The sequence below is a fragment of the Oculina patagonica genome, chromosome 14 (genome assembly GCF_052425735.1).
Source record: "Oculina patagonica isolate OP01 chromosome 14, crgOcupat, whole genome shotgun sequence".
NCBI classification, from domain to species: Eukaryota; Metazoa; Cnidaria; class Anthozoa; order Scleractinia; family Oculinidae; genus Oculina; species Oculina patagonica.
In genome coordinates, this window is record NC_135771.1 from 4,871,878 (window position 1) to 4,888,328 (window position 16,451).

Sequence of the window (16,451 nt, forward strand, 5' to 3'; positions counted from 1 at the left end):
GTTTCCGAAGATTTACGAAGTTTGCCGAAGACTTTCGAGGAACATCTGAAGACATTTCAAGAAGCAGCGTTTTGGATTTTTTGGAGCAACTTTTGAGCAACTTTTTGAGAAATTACGCGCAACTTTTGGGAAATCTCGAGCAACTTGTGGAAAGCCTTATCATCGGCCCTCTTTCCCATCCCATCGTCGCCGGCCGTTTACCGTTTTGAGAGGACTGAGATGATTACCTAACGCGTTGCGTGACGATTCCTTCCGTGACGACTGAAGCAAAGGTCGACAGAAGCTATACTATGGATCCTGAAAGCTCCACAATAACGTCTTGGTTTATTCCAGTTCTGATCGGCGTTTTCGCAATCTATGTCGTTAAGCGATTAATTCCGCGATCGAAAGTTGATATCAAAGAAAAGTTTGTTCTCATTACGGGCTGTGACTCCGGCTTCGGTCGAGAAACGGCCATTCGACTGGACAAGATGGGAGTTCGTGTGCTGGCAACTTGTTTAACAAAAGAAGGAGAACAGAGTTTGAGATCCGTGACCAGCGACAAACTCAAAACATTTCAGATGGATGTGACAAACTCACAGCAGATCAAAGATGTTTACGAGGAGGTCAAACGACAGATTCCTCTTGACACAGGTAAACTACAAAAGGTAAACATATTTAGCTTATTCAAATTATGACCGGTTATTATCCACTACTGAATACACTGTGTAAACATTAAAGATGAATTCCAGTCTGTACTGCGCAATCTCGGCTGCAATGTTTATGTGAGCCCACACGAAGGGAATGTTTACAAGCAAAACTACAAATTCCGCGACAAACTTACCTTTTTCTTCATTATTAACGCCAGATATCCTTGCAGAACAAATAATAACGAGTAGAAGAACCTTGACGCTATTTCAAACCGACGTTTTAGCTCATCGGAACTTCTTAAACGAAACGAGCTGTAATGGCGGACTAAAAAACGTCATGTATGCTGTCACCGAAGTGTAACGTTTCAACGAATTCAAAACAAAAACGTAAACAAACCCCGAGTCTGCGCAGTACGGACTGGAAATCATCTTTAAACAATTTCACGATCTTTCTCTAGACCATTTTAATACGACTTGATTGTTGTTGTTCAATGTTGTTGCTGATCTCGCGACTTCCCGGAATTGGAAACGTAAGAGTGGAAACAGTCCGTTACATAATTTATGCTAAGTTATGTGATCTGCAAGGCCGGCGCGGCTGCAATGTTCCATGTCACTGTCACGCAACGTTAACACAACAACAACAAAATACGGTTAACTTCTGCTTATAAGCCCTGCAACTTCGTAAGGGGATTTTATTGGGCTTATAAACGGCAGGGCTTATACCTGAGGGTTTAAAAGTGAATGATAATAATATTAAATAATAAGGGACGGCTCCTGGGGACGGACCATTATTTTTTTGGAGGGGGAGGGGGGGGGGGGATGAAAATATTGAAAAACATTGTTTGCAGGGCCTGGAAAGACAAAATAAATTGTTTGCAAACACGATATGTATAACAATAAATAGTAAGAATTTCGAAAAAAATGTTTGCAGAGGTGCATATAAACTAAAAAAAAGTTAGCAGAGGAAAATTTTTCATCCCCCCCCCTCCAAGAAAATGATGGTCCGTCCCTAATAAAAAAACCTTTTGAGATGAGCTACAGCAGCACAACCTCGTTTCCAGGGCTTTTCCTTTGGTGATTTGAGGGAAAAGCCCTGGGATTGAGGTTGACAGCAGCAGTGATTGAAATATGATTTTCATTAAAAGCTGTTAAACCCAGTTCCCTTAAAATGCGGTTGTGAAACAAAATGGCATTGTTTTAAGGGCAGTTTCTGTGTTATCAACATGGCATAGGAAATCGAGGATTTATAATTAAATCAAAAAAAAAAAAATTGCCAAAGTACTTTGGTTAGGAAGAAGATTCATTTAAGCAAAAAATTTGGAGTTAGGTGCACTTTAAGCATTAAAACTCCTCATAAGTAAAATTCATTTCAATATTTGTAATAGTATTGGGAGATGGGGGCTTATATTGGGGGGGGGGGGGGGGGCTTTTAATTGGATGAATGTTTTGGTCTACAGGTAGCAGGTAGATGGGCCTATTCAGGGTTCAAAATAAAATTTCGTTTTTAGCCTGAATTTGTCGGCATTTTTTGTCAAGGATCATTTTTTCCCGGCTGTTTAGAGACATGCATTTTTAAGGGACACAATCCATATGCATACATGATGTACCAGGTTTGTAATGCATTCTGGGGCGATTTCTAACAGAGTCGGCCATTTGCAGGTTTTCTGAAGTGATAGAAAGTTTTACGGCAAAACAACAGAATAGATTGAAGCAATGTGACTTCTTTTTTTTATTTTGAATGTTTGAGAAGCGAATAAGATCTTCCAATATAATTTTTTTGGAGGGGCACAATACCTGAGAAGGTGGGGCAGCCTCGTCACATTGGCGACCAAACCGTAAAACCGGATGTTTACTTCAACATTACAGCAACTTTGATATTTTCAGTTGGCCAATCAAGGCATGATATTTTCTATTTCTTCGGTGAAAAGTGGCCGGCAAGTGTCATGAAAGTGTCGGCTATCGCCAACAGCCGGCTGCTATTTTGAACCCTGCCTATTTCCAGGGAGCCTATAAGTGGAATTTTAGGTTATTTTAATGTTGGCAAGTTGAAAACATTGCAAATGCACATAACAAACTTTTTTTTTTTTTGTGAACTAATGCTTTTTTGTTCTTTTCTTTCCTGGGGAATAAAAGTGAGCATCATGGAACCAGGCGGATTCAAAACAGCAATACTGCAACCTCATGCAGTTGAGAAGCAGATAAGAAAAGGTTGGGATGACTTGAGTGAAGACATAAAGAAAGAGTATGGAAAGGATTACTTGGAAAAAGGTATGTGACCTGATCAAAAAAAAAGTTTTAGAATTTTTATTTTTTTTTTCAAAAGACCCTTCCATTTGTTGGTCGAATGGCCCATTGTAAATTACATATTTTAAAACCAGTGATTTTTACTCTCTTACTCCTTTTCATGCAAAATAAAATGAGCCAGAGATCCAGGTTAACATACTGATATGGCCCAGATCAATGGACAGGGCATGTGATAGACAAAATTGGCTGCAAACAAGCGCGCTTAGGGGTAATAAAGGAAGGAGGCTGTGAAGAGAGAGTCCTGGGGGTACTCTCCTATATAGGGAAGTGTTGCTCGATAAGGTATGGTTTTTGGCCCTGCTGCATTTAACAGGTCGTCCTTCAACAATAGATCATTCCTGGACTAGAAATTAGTGCTATTGTTTGCAAAACAAGAGAGAATTTTTTGTCCTTTGTCTACATGTAGGTTCTTGCAGTGAGGAGTGTAAAACCCATTTCCCAGCCTATCGTTTTCCCGAACTTCCGAATCCCAATCCCAGTTAGAACTATTGTTTATTTGTTTGTGATTCCCAGTTCCAGTTCCAGTGACCCAAATCCCATTTTCCCAGTGAAAATTTTCCCAAATTCAGAAAAGGCTTTTGTCAGAGAAAAAGCTCACGTGGAAAGAAGCAGTAGAAATTGCGTTGGCAATGGAAGTTGCTGATAAACAAGCAAACAACTTCAGGAATTCGCCCGCAGAAGGTAACTTACATTATGTGAAACCACCGCATCCGCCCAAGATGCCCAAGCCAAGAAAGCCGTGTTTCCGTTGTGGCGAGAACCACGTCCCTCAAAAATGCCGATTTAAAGATGAGTTCTGTCGGAAGTGCAAATCAAAGGGGCACATCGCCAAAGTGTGCAAGAAGGATCCACCTGGCTCGTCAGGCAGTTACGCCCATGGATCACGTCCAGATCGGGGAAGCCGATCAGTTCGGTACGTGGAAGACGACGCCGCTCTGAAAGAACCGAATGACGAGTTCAAATTATTTCAGATCCACCAGGAAAAGCCTGAACCATCCATCAAAGTTCCCGTAAAAGTGAATGGTGAACAATTTTCAATGGAATTGGACACTGGTGCTTTCGTTTCAATCATGTCCGAGGAGGCCTGGAAAAAGAATTTCCCGAAAGTTCCACTGGAGGAATCTAAAATGAAGTTGAGGACCTACACAGGAGAAGCCCTCGAAATCCTTGGACAAGCACGAGTCGAAGTTACCTATCAAGACCAGACCGCCAATTTACCGCTCCAAGTCATAAAAGGACAAGGACCAAGCCTGTTTGGAAGGAACTGGCTAAGGAACATTAAGTTGAACTGGGGGTCAATTAAGAAGATAAGTAGTGACCTAGATAATGTGTTAACTAGACATCAATCAGTATTTAAGGATGAATTAGGTACTATGCAAGGCGTTAAGGCTAAATTATTCGTCAAGTCCGAATCAAAACCGAAATTTTTCAAACCGCGCCCAGTACCGTATGCTTTAAAGGGAGCCATTGAGCAAGAATTAGATCGCTTAGAAAGTATGGGAGTGATTGAAAAGGTGCGCTACTCAGAGTGGGCGGCACCGATAGTTCCTGTGGTTAAACCTGATAATTCAATTAGAGTTTGTGGGGATTATAAAGTTACCGTCAATTCCGTTTTGGAAGTTGACCAGCACCCGTTGCCAAACCCCGAAGAATTGTTTGTAACTTTAAGTGGGGGTGAGAAATACAGTAAGCTAGATTTGTCTAGAGCTTATCAACAAATTCTTTTAGATGACGATTCTAGAGAATATGTAACCATAAATACTCATAAGGGTTTGTATAGGCCCACTCGTTTACCTTTTGGGGTATCCTCCGCATCAGCTATTTTTCAATCAAAAATTGAGCAAGTACTCCAGGGTATACCAATGGTTGTTTGTAGAGTAGACGACATTTTAATATCGGGGAAAAATGACCAAGATCATTTAGATCATCTTAATGAGGTTCTAGAGAGGCTGGGAAGCGCTGGCTTGAGGTTGAAGCTTAGCAAATGCAAATTCATGCAGCCTACCGTTGAATATCTGGGTTATCGAATCGATGCGCAAGGAATACACGCGATCGAGAAGAAAGTCGAAGCCATTAGAGAAGCGCCCGCACCCGAAAACCAGCATCAACTGAGGTCATTTCTCGGAATGATCAATTATTATTCGAAATTCATCAGTAATTATTCGACCATCACTCATCCGTTAAATGAGTTACTGAAGGACGGGGTCGAATGGAAATGGTCTGAGGATCAGCAAAGGTCGTTCAATCAGCTTAAGGACAAATTGTCCAACGCGCCCGTTTTAACGCACTTCAGCGAAACGTTACCGTTAAAGCTCGACACAGATGCCTCACAGTATGGCATCGGCGCAGTCATCTCGCACGTGTTACCCTCTGGAGAAGAGCGACCAATTGCTTATGCTTCGCGCACATTATCAAAAAGCGAGCGTAATTACGCGCAGATTGAAAAAGAAGCGCTCAGCATAATTTTCGGGGTGAAGAAATTTCACCAATACTTGTACGGAAGAAAATTTCTTTTAGTCACGGATCACAAACCGTTGACTACGTTGCTGGGACCGAAAAGTGGAATCCCAACTCTGGCAGCCGCACGACTACAAAGATGGGCGTTATTGCTCGCCGCGTATCAATATGATATCGAGTATCGTTCGACAGAAAAGCACGCAAACGCTGATTGTTTATCCCGTTTGCCGATACACAGCGACAAGTCGTGTGAAGAAGTCGATGAAGTCAGGCTCATCAACTTGTTGCAGATCGAATCTCTTCCAATGAACGTCGATCAAGTGCGCAAAGCGACGCGAACAGATCCGATCCTGTCAAGGGTACTACAGTTCGTGATGACAGGTTGGCCAGATAAACAAATCGCACCGGAAATTACGCCATATTTCCACAAACGTCACGAAATTACAGTCGAAGATGGTTGTCCCGGGGGGGTACTTGGGTAAATTTTTGTTGGGTATGTGCCGCTGGCCTCTCAGAACCCCTACCCCATTAAAGTCAAATTCTATATGGCCAATTATAGACCCCATCTTAGTCACTTTTGGGTAAATTTAATTTTTACGACCCCAACTTAGTCACCTTCTGGGAGCCGTTTGTCAAATATTGAACAACAGCAATAAATACGGTAACATTTTTTTCGACGAATATTTCCGTTCATAAATCACAACTTGCCAGATTTTCGTACTCTCAAAATCCCGGAAAAGTGTGACCCCATTCTAGTCACCCTATAAAAAATGCTTGAAATGGCGACCCCATTATAGTCAGTCCAGTCGTGAAAATGCGACCCCATCCAGCGGCACATCCCCATTAGCCCATTTATAGGAAGTGGCCCCCCCGGGATGGTTGTTTACTGTGGGGAATTCGAGTAATAATTCCCGGCCATCTTCGCGAACGTGTGTTATACGAGTTGCACGCAGGACATCCCGGAATAGTCCGTATGAAGTCACTCGCGCGACTTCACGTTTGGTGGCCTAATCTCGACAAAGATATAGCCACAGTCGTACACAAGTGTGACAATTGCCAAAAGTCACGCAACAAACCCCAACAAGCACCCTTACACCCGTGGGATTGGCCAAAGATGCCTTGGCAGCGAGTACACATCGACTTTGCAGGTCCATTCATGGGAAAGATGTTCCTGATCGTCGTCGATAGTCACTCAAAATGGTTTGAAGTAGAAATAATGCCTAGCATTACAAGTGCAGCGACAATCGAGAAACTTCGCGACATGTTTTCTCGGTATGGCATTCCACAGCAACTCGTGAGTGACAACGGTGCGCAGTTCACTTCAGAAGAGTTTCGTAAATTCACGCAAGCGAATGGCATCAAACATACGCTTGTTGCTCCCTATCACCCGCGATCTAACGGCCAAGCAGAGCGTTTTGTTCAAACGTTTAAGCAATTTTTTAAGGCTGAGGGGAGCAAATCGATTAAGCAAAGTTTAGCGCGATTTCTGTTCAGTTATCGAACAACCCCAAACAGCACAACAGGTCAAACACCAGCCGAGTTATTCTTTAATCGTCGATTGAGGACGAGGTTAGATTTAATGTGTCCTGATCTCGGTCGTAAAGTCTTCGACAGGCAAACCGATCAGAAAGCCAGACACGACAAGGTCAGCAAAGAGAGAGAATTTACACTCGGGGAACAAGTTCTAGTGCAGAACTTCCGTGGAGAGCCGAAGTGGCTTGGTGGTGTCATAACGGAGCAGACTGGTCCTGTCTCCTATAAAGTTTTAGTCGGAGATCAACTTTGCACAGGACGAATGCTCAACTTTTGGTGCCTTTTGGACAAAATTAAAGTTAAATAAAAGCATCGCCTGATCTTTTGTTGTCTTGAGTTGTTAGATTAAAGTTTTGCAAGGTACATTTGACCTTTAATATACGTTTAATTGACCTTTAGTTAATCTTTAAAAACACAGGTCTTTAAGCCTCCTTTCAGCAATCTTTAATTTCACCATAAATTACCACTTGAACTTTGGTACCTTTAATTTTATCGTAAAGGAACATTATAGTTGTAATTTTTCTTTTGTAAACTTTAATCGAGAATATTAAAGTTACTAAACGTGAGTCATGATCTTTAGTTGGCTTAAAATGCGAAATTAAAGTCTCATAAGTTGCAACTGACAAAAATTAACCTTTAATGAAGTTTTATATGTCATGTCAAACTCAGTAATGACAAGTCGCCGTACGTATAATATGGTATAGTCTGAAAAGTGATCTCACCAAAAAACACCATGCATTAGTCAGTAAACGGTCTTTCTGAGCTTTATTGAAACATAAATGCAAAAGACGACTTTAATTTCAAAATTAATGGAAGAAATTATCAACAGATCGATTCGCTTTAAAATCCAGGCTCAATTTTCAATAGTAAACACCGGCGAAATGCTATTTTGAGAATCTTGAGCCTTGGTAACAACGATCAGCGGCAGGCTGAAGGAGGTTGAGACAGTTGGGGGCCTCGGGTCTATTGTGTGCACGAAAAATGGCGCGCCATTTCACCGTTCGTACCGTGTCTTGTGAGACAATTTTGTTCAGTTCTATTTTGTCAGGTCGTACTGTTCGATTCTGTCCGACGTCAAGCGTTTAATATTGTACAGTTTTCACGGTTGTAGTATGGCGGCGGAGCAAGATCAGCGGCATAAACATATTAGAGCCAAGTTTTCGGACGACAATATAAGCTTAAATCAGCTAAGCTGAGATTAAGCTTATATCGAGAGCAGTAGCACCCTCGTAGCAAAGATCGAACAGCTACAGGAAGAAAATGAAGGCAGCACCAAGACACAACCTGAAGTACTCCAACGGGTAGAGCGCCGTCTGCAGGATCACAAGGAAAATCAGGGAAAATACCAAAGTCCGCGCTGGTCGGCGGACCGTTTCGTCGTTCTCGAACTCCGCTGAGGAAATTGCAGTTATCGTCGCTTCAAGAGTAAGTAAGAGAATTCTACTTTAAAAACTCACATTAGCTTATACATTTATAGTATATGCTTAATATTTCCTAAGAAATGACCCAGTGGTTCAAAGAAAAATTCGTTATTATTCGAAGTAACGGTAATGTGTTTTGGCGCGCATTTAAAATTATGCATAAATTAATTATTTATTGATAATTATGACATTCTCAACGGCGGTATAGCCTGCGAACGCAGACGTATTTGCTAACGGCGGTACGGCTTGACAGAAATCGTGCTATATTTTTAATTTGAGTTGATAAGTAGTTTATTTGTCATTTTTTGAAAAATATTGATTTGAAAGGCTGTAATTATTTCTCAGCTTGAATCATTAACCCTGCATAATTACCCCTACTGTGCTTCAAAAATATATTAACTGTAAACTCAGGTGACATTTTTTTTTTTTGAAAAGTGAATTTTCTCTTCTACATGTTTATGTTATACATGTATACATTGTGTTGGCCCAAGATAGGGTTTGGATAATATTAACAGTTGTGAATGTGAGATTTTTATGCTTTTGTACAGTTACCAGTGATAACTTTATTGTCAGATCTTTATGCTTCTGTACTATTGCGAGTGACCACATTCATACATATGATTGATTTGCTTCTAAGAGTAAACCTGAGGCACAAAATAAACAATTTAGGTGACATTTATTCCAAGTAGAGTAAAATAAAATAATTTATGTCAGTCAATGTGAATTTTCCTGATGAGACTGAGAAAGGTTCTCTCCTACATGTTAATGCTAATTTAAAATAGGCAATTGTGTTGGCCTGAGATAGGGTCTGGATTTTTAACAGTCAAGATTGTGAGATCTTTAGGCTTTTGTACAGTTGCGAGTGGCAACTTTTTTGTCATATCTTAATGCTTATGTTCTATTGTGAGTGACTGCATTCATAGAGATCATTGATTGCTTCTAAGAGTAAACCTCAGAGACACATAAAATAAAAATTTAGGTGACATTTTCTCAAAGTAGAGTAAAATATAATGTCAGTCAATGTGAATTTTCCTGATGAGACTGAGAGAGGTTCCCTCTTACATGCTTATGTTATATAGGCAATTGTGTTGGCCCAAGATAGGATTTGAATTTTTATCAGTTATGAATGTGAAATCTTAATGCTTGTGTACAGTTGCGAGTGGCGACTTTATTGTCAGATCTTAATGCTTCTGTACTACATTGCGAGTGACCGCATTCATACAGATCATTGATTGCTTCTAAGAGTAAACCTGAGGCACATAAAATAAAATAAAAATTAGATGACATTTTCTCAAAGTAGTATAAAATATAATATGTCAGTCAATGTGAATTTTCCTGATGAGACTGAGAAAGGTTCTTTCCTACATTTTTACATGTATGTTATATAGGCAATTGTGTTGCCCTAAGAAAGGATTTTTGATTTTTAACAGTTATGAATGTAAGGGTGCGTTTCTTTGGGAAAATCCAAAATTGGATCATTGATCTCAGATCACACGGATACTTTGCTCCCAAAGAAACGAAGAATCCGAAAACGGATTTTTTGCCATGACAACCCCGTAAACACATTTCGCACAGAACATAAAATATCAGCACAAATTTGCTTTTCGTCGAATGTATCCTAGCTAAAATAATTTAAGCATACAAAATCTTTTGCAAAAACCACACGTCGAAGTAGATCTTCTTTAGCGTTAAGCACAATGTGGCGAGAAAGCATCTGAAAGCGAAGAATGATTGCGAAATGATCAGTGCAAATTGAACTCGTGACAATTTCAAAAGGATACAACTTCCGTAGGCACACAGTGGCTGTTCTAGAGAACCTGTATCCCGTTTAAAATGATACTACATACCTATCTGAAGCTACCGTTTCCTTTTATCGTGAAATATTTTAGTATTTTGATCGAAATAACCGCCTAAAACTTTCCGTATGGCAGTGTTTACAAAGAGTGAACCTGTATTTTCACAGCAAAGACCGCTGGGCCAAGGTAATTTTTTCGAATCCTTTCCCAAAGAAACGCACGGATCATGAATCCTAAAAATCCGGATTCAGATATGATCTGATGTATCCACTCGAAGTGTGGATTCTTCAGATCATTGATCCAAGATTAATCCATTTTCGGATATAGGTAAAGAAACGCAAAATCCGTTTTTGGATCAAGAATCCGGATTTGGATTTTTCCCAAAGAAACGCACCCTTAGATCTTTATGCTTTTGTACAGTTGCGAGTGGCGACTTTATTGTCAGATCTTTATGCTTCTGTACTATTGTGAGTGACCGCATTCATAAAGATCACTGATTGCTTCTAAGAGTAAACCTGAGGCACATAAATTAAAAATTCAAAGTAGAGTAAAATATAATATGTCAGTCAATGTGAATTTTCCTGATGAGACTGAGAAAGGTTTTCTCCTACATGTACATGTTTATGTTATATACATGTAGGCAATTGTGTTGGCCCAAGATAATTAAGGTTTGGATTTTTAACAGTTATGAATGCAAGATCTTTATGCTTTTGAGGCACATAAAAAATAATTTCAGGTGACATTTACTCAAAGTAGAGTGAAATATAACCTACATCAGTCAATGTGAATTTTCCCTGAGGAGGGGAGGTTCTGTCCTACATGTTTATGTTATATAGGCAATTGTGTTGGCCCGAGATAGGGTTTGAATTTTTGACCATTATGAGCATGAGATTTGTCAGTTTGCAAGTGGTGAATTTATTCTCAGAGCTTTTTAAGCTTCTGTACTATTGCGAGTGACTACATTGTATTCATAAGGGGATTTGGAGTTTCAACTACATTTGTATTATGAGTGTGAGATCTTTATGCTTTTGAACAGATATTTACTGCAGCTTCTTTGAGACCTTTACAACTGCTAATGTAAGTAATATCTTATATTATTGTTTTTTTAGGAACTAACAAGACAAAGAGCTGCTCTTAAAAGCTGACTGAAAATGAGGTGCCAATCATGAAAAGGGAAGGGCTGCAGAAATTTTAATTTTTGAGGCATTGTGCCTAGAAACATACCAGTAATTGCAACTTTTTCTGTGAGTATGCTGTGCCAGAACTGTTGGCCTCAGTACTGAACACATGGATAGAGTAATTCAACTCAGATTTCATGAAATAGAAGTAAGGCATCATCATAAGACACTGATTCCATTATTTTGTTGACTATTGTGAATCAACAATTGAAATATTGAATTTTGTGTTTCATTGTGTCCATCATTTAGTGCTGTTTCACAGGATGATTAGGAAAACCACACTTAATTTATTGTTATATTATGAAGTGATGTCATTATGTTTGTTTTATATCATAAACTGTGCCATGCACATTGCATTTTACAAAATGTACATAAAACAATCAATGGATTAGATAGTTTGCTCAGTGACCTTGCCAAATTGTTGTTGTTATGTTGCTTATTTGAACCAGGATCAACAAACTAAAAAATTAAGAAAAAATAAGTAAACAATCAGTTTTTGGTGGTACTAAGGAAGGGTTCTGCATCTACCGGTATTTAGAATTTGACTACCCCATCATTCTAACCACCAATAGTTTAAGAGTATATTGCTTCTGTGCACTATATATAAGGGTGTGTAAACACAGGCCTGCTTCCACTAATGGAATCAGGCCTGAATGCTTCACAGCTGGCTTCGCAGATCCAGTGATTGAATAATTTATTTGAGACTTGTCCCAAAACATTCAAAAAATATTTATAACTACTATGTGGGAGGTGCGGTGGCCTAATGGTTAGCGCGCTCGACACCGAGTCGAACAGCCTGGGTGGGGCGCTGCGTTGTGTTCTTTGGCAAGACACTTTGCTCTCACAGTGCCTCTCTCCACCCGGTGTATAAATGGGTACCGGCGAATTTACTGCTGGGGGGTAACCCTGCGATGGACTAGCATCCCATCCAGGGGGGAGTAGCAATACTCCTAGTCGCTTAATGCTACGGAAACCGGGATAAGCTCTGGCTGTATGGGCCTCATGGCCCGGACACAGACTTTACATAAAATACTGTATTAATTCGATTAAGCGCCCTGGCCGCTTATTAAATTTTCAGACCTTGGGAGTGGGTTCTTATTCAAGGTGGGCGCTAATTTGAGGTTGGGCGCTTAATCAAATAAATCCGCTATTTAATTTAATAAAAAAAATTAGCCAGTCTCATCTGACAGCAAAAAATTTTACTGTATTCATTTTTATTGTACGTATTTATAAACGACTGTTTAAAACACTTTATGTGACTATTTGTAATTTATGTAGGGAAGTAAGACAAAATAAAGAAATAAACAAATAAAAAAAAATATTGGTTTCACTGTATATGTTTGTCCACAGCATGCTTCTGGTGCCCCCCCCCCCCCCCGGCCCCACCCTTTTTTAGCAATTTGTATCATTTAGAATGCATCAAAAGGTGAAGCAAGGCTAATTAAAGGTGATTGTGAAACTTTTGTTGGACTTTAATGGGAATAAAACACACATTAAAGATGACTATGAAACTTTTGTTGGACATTAATGAGAATAAAACACAATTAAAAGATGGATGTGAAACTTTTGTTGGACATTAATGAGAATTAAACACACATTAAAGATGACTGTGAAGCTTTTGTTGTACATTTTAATGAGAATTAAAAATTAAACTAAAGATGGTTTTTGGAGACCTTTCCAAAAAGTTAAAGGTAAACTAATTGTATCTCTATTGGCCATTTATGAGAGCCTTTTAAAGCCTATGAAATGATTCTTTGAGTTAGCTTTTATCTTAAAATGCAATTTGTATGAAATGGTTCATTAGTATACCTTTATTTCATAAATAAAAGTTCATTAAAGGTACATTTAAAGTCTTTCCTAATGAAATTAAATGTGGTTTAAATACTTCAAATGTACAACTTTAATCTACCTTTAAAAGCAATTAAATCCGTTATTTCGTCCTGTGTTGGAAACGCCACGTTGTCCAGATGCACCAAAAACGTGAAAACAGGCCAAGGTGCTTACACAACTGCTTTATTAGAACTGAATCAACTAATCTATGTACAATGATATAATGGTATAATCACGTGACTGCGGTTAAGGTGTGCTAACCGATGATTACAGATTATCTCATAGCTAAGGTTTTTATCTAAAATAGGAACAAACACTACATTCCCCCACACTTATTCTAAAGGTGTGTAATTAACTAATTTTATCATTTTGTATCAAATCCTAAGCGCTGCGGAGCTTTGCGCTGTCGAGTTGGATAGCGTGGTTGAGGTTGAGATTGCGAAAGTCGCAGCAATGCGGCAACGCACGCAACCGCGATAGCGCAATCTCAACCTCAACCACGCTATCCAACTCGACAGCGCAAAGCTCCGCAGCGCTTAGGATTTGATACAAAATGATAAAATTAGTTAATTACACACCTTTAGAATAAGTGTGGGGGAATGTAGTGTTTGTTCCTATTTTAGATAAAAACCTTAGCTATGAGATAATCTGTAATCATCGGTTAGCACACCTTAACCGCAGTCACGTGATTATACCATTATATCATTGTACATAGATTAGTTGATTCAGTTCTAATAAAGCAGTTGTGTAAGCACCTTGGCCTGTTTTCACTGCGTACTCTAAAGTAGTACTTCGAACCCTTAATACACAACACCCAGTTCCCATTTTACCCCTTCAGACCCCTCATAAATTGGGTCTTAAAATAGAGGGCGTTGTCCTACTCAGCTGGGTAGGTATTTTTTAAAGTTATTTTCGTCCTACTAAACAAGGTTAGGGTTTTAAGCCATAGGCGGCACCCCTATAGCCTATTTCCCCCTCCCCCGGGGAGAAGAGAGTCAACAGTAGGTCAGGGGTAGCATGTAGATGGTGTAGAAATAACAGACATGCATTTTACAATCCTTTTCTAATCACTTACAATTACTGTTATCTTTTCCAGGTGTCACCTTTTTCACTTCCGTCCACATTTCATCCCGTATAAATCAAGTTGTGGACGCTGTTGTCGATGCTCTGACGTCACAGTCACCACGTGACCGCTATCTGGTCGGATATGACGCACGGTTTTTCTTCGGGCCAATCGTCTGGTTTCCAACAGCCGTGGCCGATTTCATAATAACGCACTTGCTAGTTTGGCTCCTAACACCGCCAGGAAGCACGTGACATAACACTGTGTTCAATGTTCAAGTGTTGAAGTGAGGCTTTAAAGTATAGGGACTTTTAATGATAACGTTATTAACTTGCCAAATCTGCATAGCTGAGGGCAGAAACTTATTTTTTTTACGCATGATCTCTTCTGTCTCTTCTCCACATACAGCACAAACTATCAGTACCTCAATGTTATGTATTTTTCTATTATCATATGGCCGGCTCCCCGAGCGGGCAAGATGAAATATAAAACCCTTCGTTGTGAAGTTTCAACTTAATTTTGCACCTAACTCTAGTGTTTGTACTTGTCGGTTCGAAGGGGAAGATTGCCAGTGCTTTTTTGCCGTAATAGAAGTCTGTTTTCTCGATCGCGATTACTTTTAGGTTTACAGTCATCCGACGTCTTTGTGTGATTGTAATCCTGTGGTGGTTCACCGTGTTGTGGTTACTGTGTTGTGGTTATTCTGTGGTGTTTCACTGTGTTGTGGTTACTGTGTTGTGGTTATTCTGTGGTGTTTCACTGTGTTGTGGTTACTGTGTTGTGGTTATTCTGTGGTGTTTCACTGTGTTGTGGTTACTGTGTTGTGGTTATTCTGTGGTGTTTCACTGTGTTGTGGTTACTGTGTTGTGGTTATTCTGTGGTGTTTCACTGTGTTGTGGTTACTGTGTTGTGGTTATTCTGTGGTGGTTCACCGTGTTGTGGTTACTGTGTTGTGGTTATTCTGTGGTGGTTCACTGTGTTGTGGTTACTGTGTTGTGGTTATTCTGTGGTGGTTCACTGTGTTGTGGTTACTGTGTTGTGGTTAGCCTATGGTGGTTTACTGTGTTGTGGTTATGTCAACACGACGCGCCTCAAGTTTCAGTTATTATTAACTGAATAGTTAATGGTGTTAGTAACTCAAGTAACTTACACCATTATTTATTAATAACAATAACAATAAATGAATGAAAACTTGAGACGCGTCGTATTGACATTGCGACAGACCGATTATAATATTAACGTTTGAAACCACAGGCAGACCACCCTATGTGTTCGTGGTTAATAATTGTTGACATAAGGTTATGTTGAAATCAATGGCGCATATAGAAGATATATAGAGAAACATTACGTCGGCTTCGATTTACTACAAAATATAAAATTTACTCTAAATGATTCAATAAAAGTTAATATGAAATGCTGAATGTGTCTTGTGTCGTGTTTTTTTGCCGCCCCGAGCCCTTTAAGACGTTTATTTTGCGAAATCATTTAGCGACCGTTAGAAGAGAGAGAGAGAACATGAACTCTCTCTTCTCTCTCTCTTCTAACGGTCGCTAAATGATCTCGCAAAATAAACGTCTTAAAGGGCTCGGGGCGGCAAAAAGACACGACACAAGACACATTCAGCATTTCATCTTAACTTTTATTGAATCATTTAGAGTAAATTTTATATTTTGTAGTAAATCGAAGCCGACGTAATGTTTCTCTATATATCTTCTATATGCGCCATTGATTTCAACATATTAAACCTCATGTCAACAATTATTAACCACGAACACATAGGGTGGTCTGCCTGTGTTGAAACTCGCAACGTAAACCGCCTTCGCTCTGATTCAGATCGCCCCTAAACCGGCAATTAAAAAAAGACACCGGAACGCAGGTAAATAAGAACATTTTCATTTTAAGATTAAGTTGAATTATTGCTGGATCCTAGATGACAGGCGTTGCTGGCTGTCGAAAAATGTTTTTACAAAACAAAACGTTTTCCTTTAAAAAAAATCCCAGATAGTCTTGTGAATTTGTAAAATCAGGGTAAAATTTAGTCCCTTGCGTGAATAAAAGGTATCGGAAAACGAATTTTTTTTTTATGAATTTCCCGACCGGTCTACTTCCTTGATGGTAATTTACATCAATCCGATCCGACATAAGCCCTGAAAATAAAGTGTCACACCAAATTCAGTTTTATTGGTTCAGGCCTGACAAGCACGCTCAGAATCCCGGAACTGGACAACTTTTTGACCCCA

General features: G+C 39.5%; 1 protein-coding gene across 1 annotated transcript; it reads left to right on the plus strand.

The window, feature by feature from the left end:
* The first annotated feature begins 65 nt into the window (after positions 1-65).
* LOC144639080 (17-beta-hydroxysteroid dehydrogenase type 6-like) lies at positions 66-14,785 on the plus strand. The gene is made up of 3 exons (XM_078498338.1): positions 66-647; positions 2,750-2,897; positions 14,245-14,785. The coding sequence occupies exons 1-3, from the start codon at positions 291-293 to the stop codon at positions 14,463-14,465; spliced, it is 726 nt and encodes a 241-aa protein (XP_078354464.1). The 5' UTR covers positions 66-290; the 3' UTR covers positions 14,466-14,785.
* Positions 14,786-16,451: the final 1,666 nt, after the last annotated feature.

What these genes read in the sequence shown, in the direction of transcription:
- LOC144639080 (XM_078498338.1), top strand. Translation starts at nt 291, where the DNA reads ATGGATCCTGAAAGCTCCACAATAACGTCTTGGTTTATTCCAGTTCTG. An exon ending in ACACAGGTAAACTACAAAAG is followed by an intron (nt 648 to 2,749) that starts GTAAACATATTT and finishes TCTTTTCTTTCC; the next exon opens with TGGGGAATAAAAGTGAGCAT. An exon ending in AAAGGATTACTTGGAAAAAG is followed by an intron (nt 2,898 to 14,244) that starts GTATGTGACCTG and finishes TATCTTTTCCAG; the next exon opens with GTGTCACCTTTTTCACTTCC.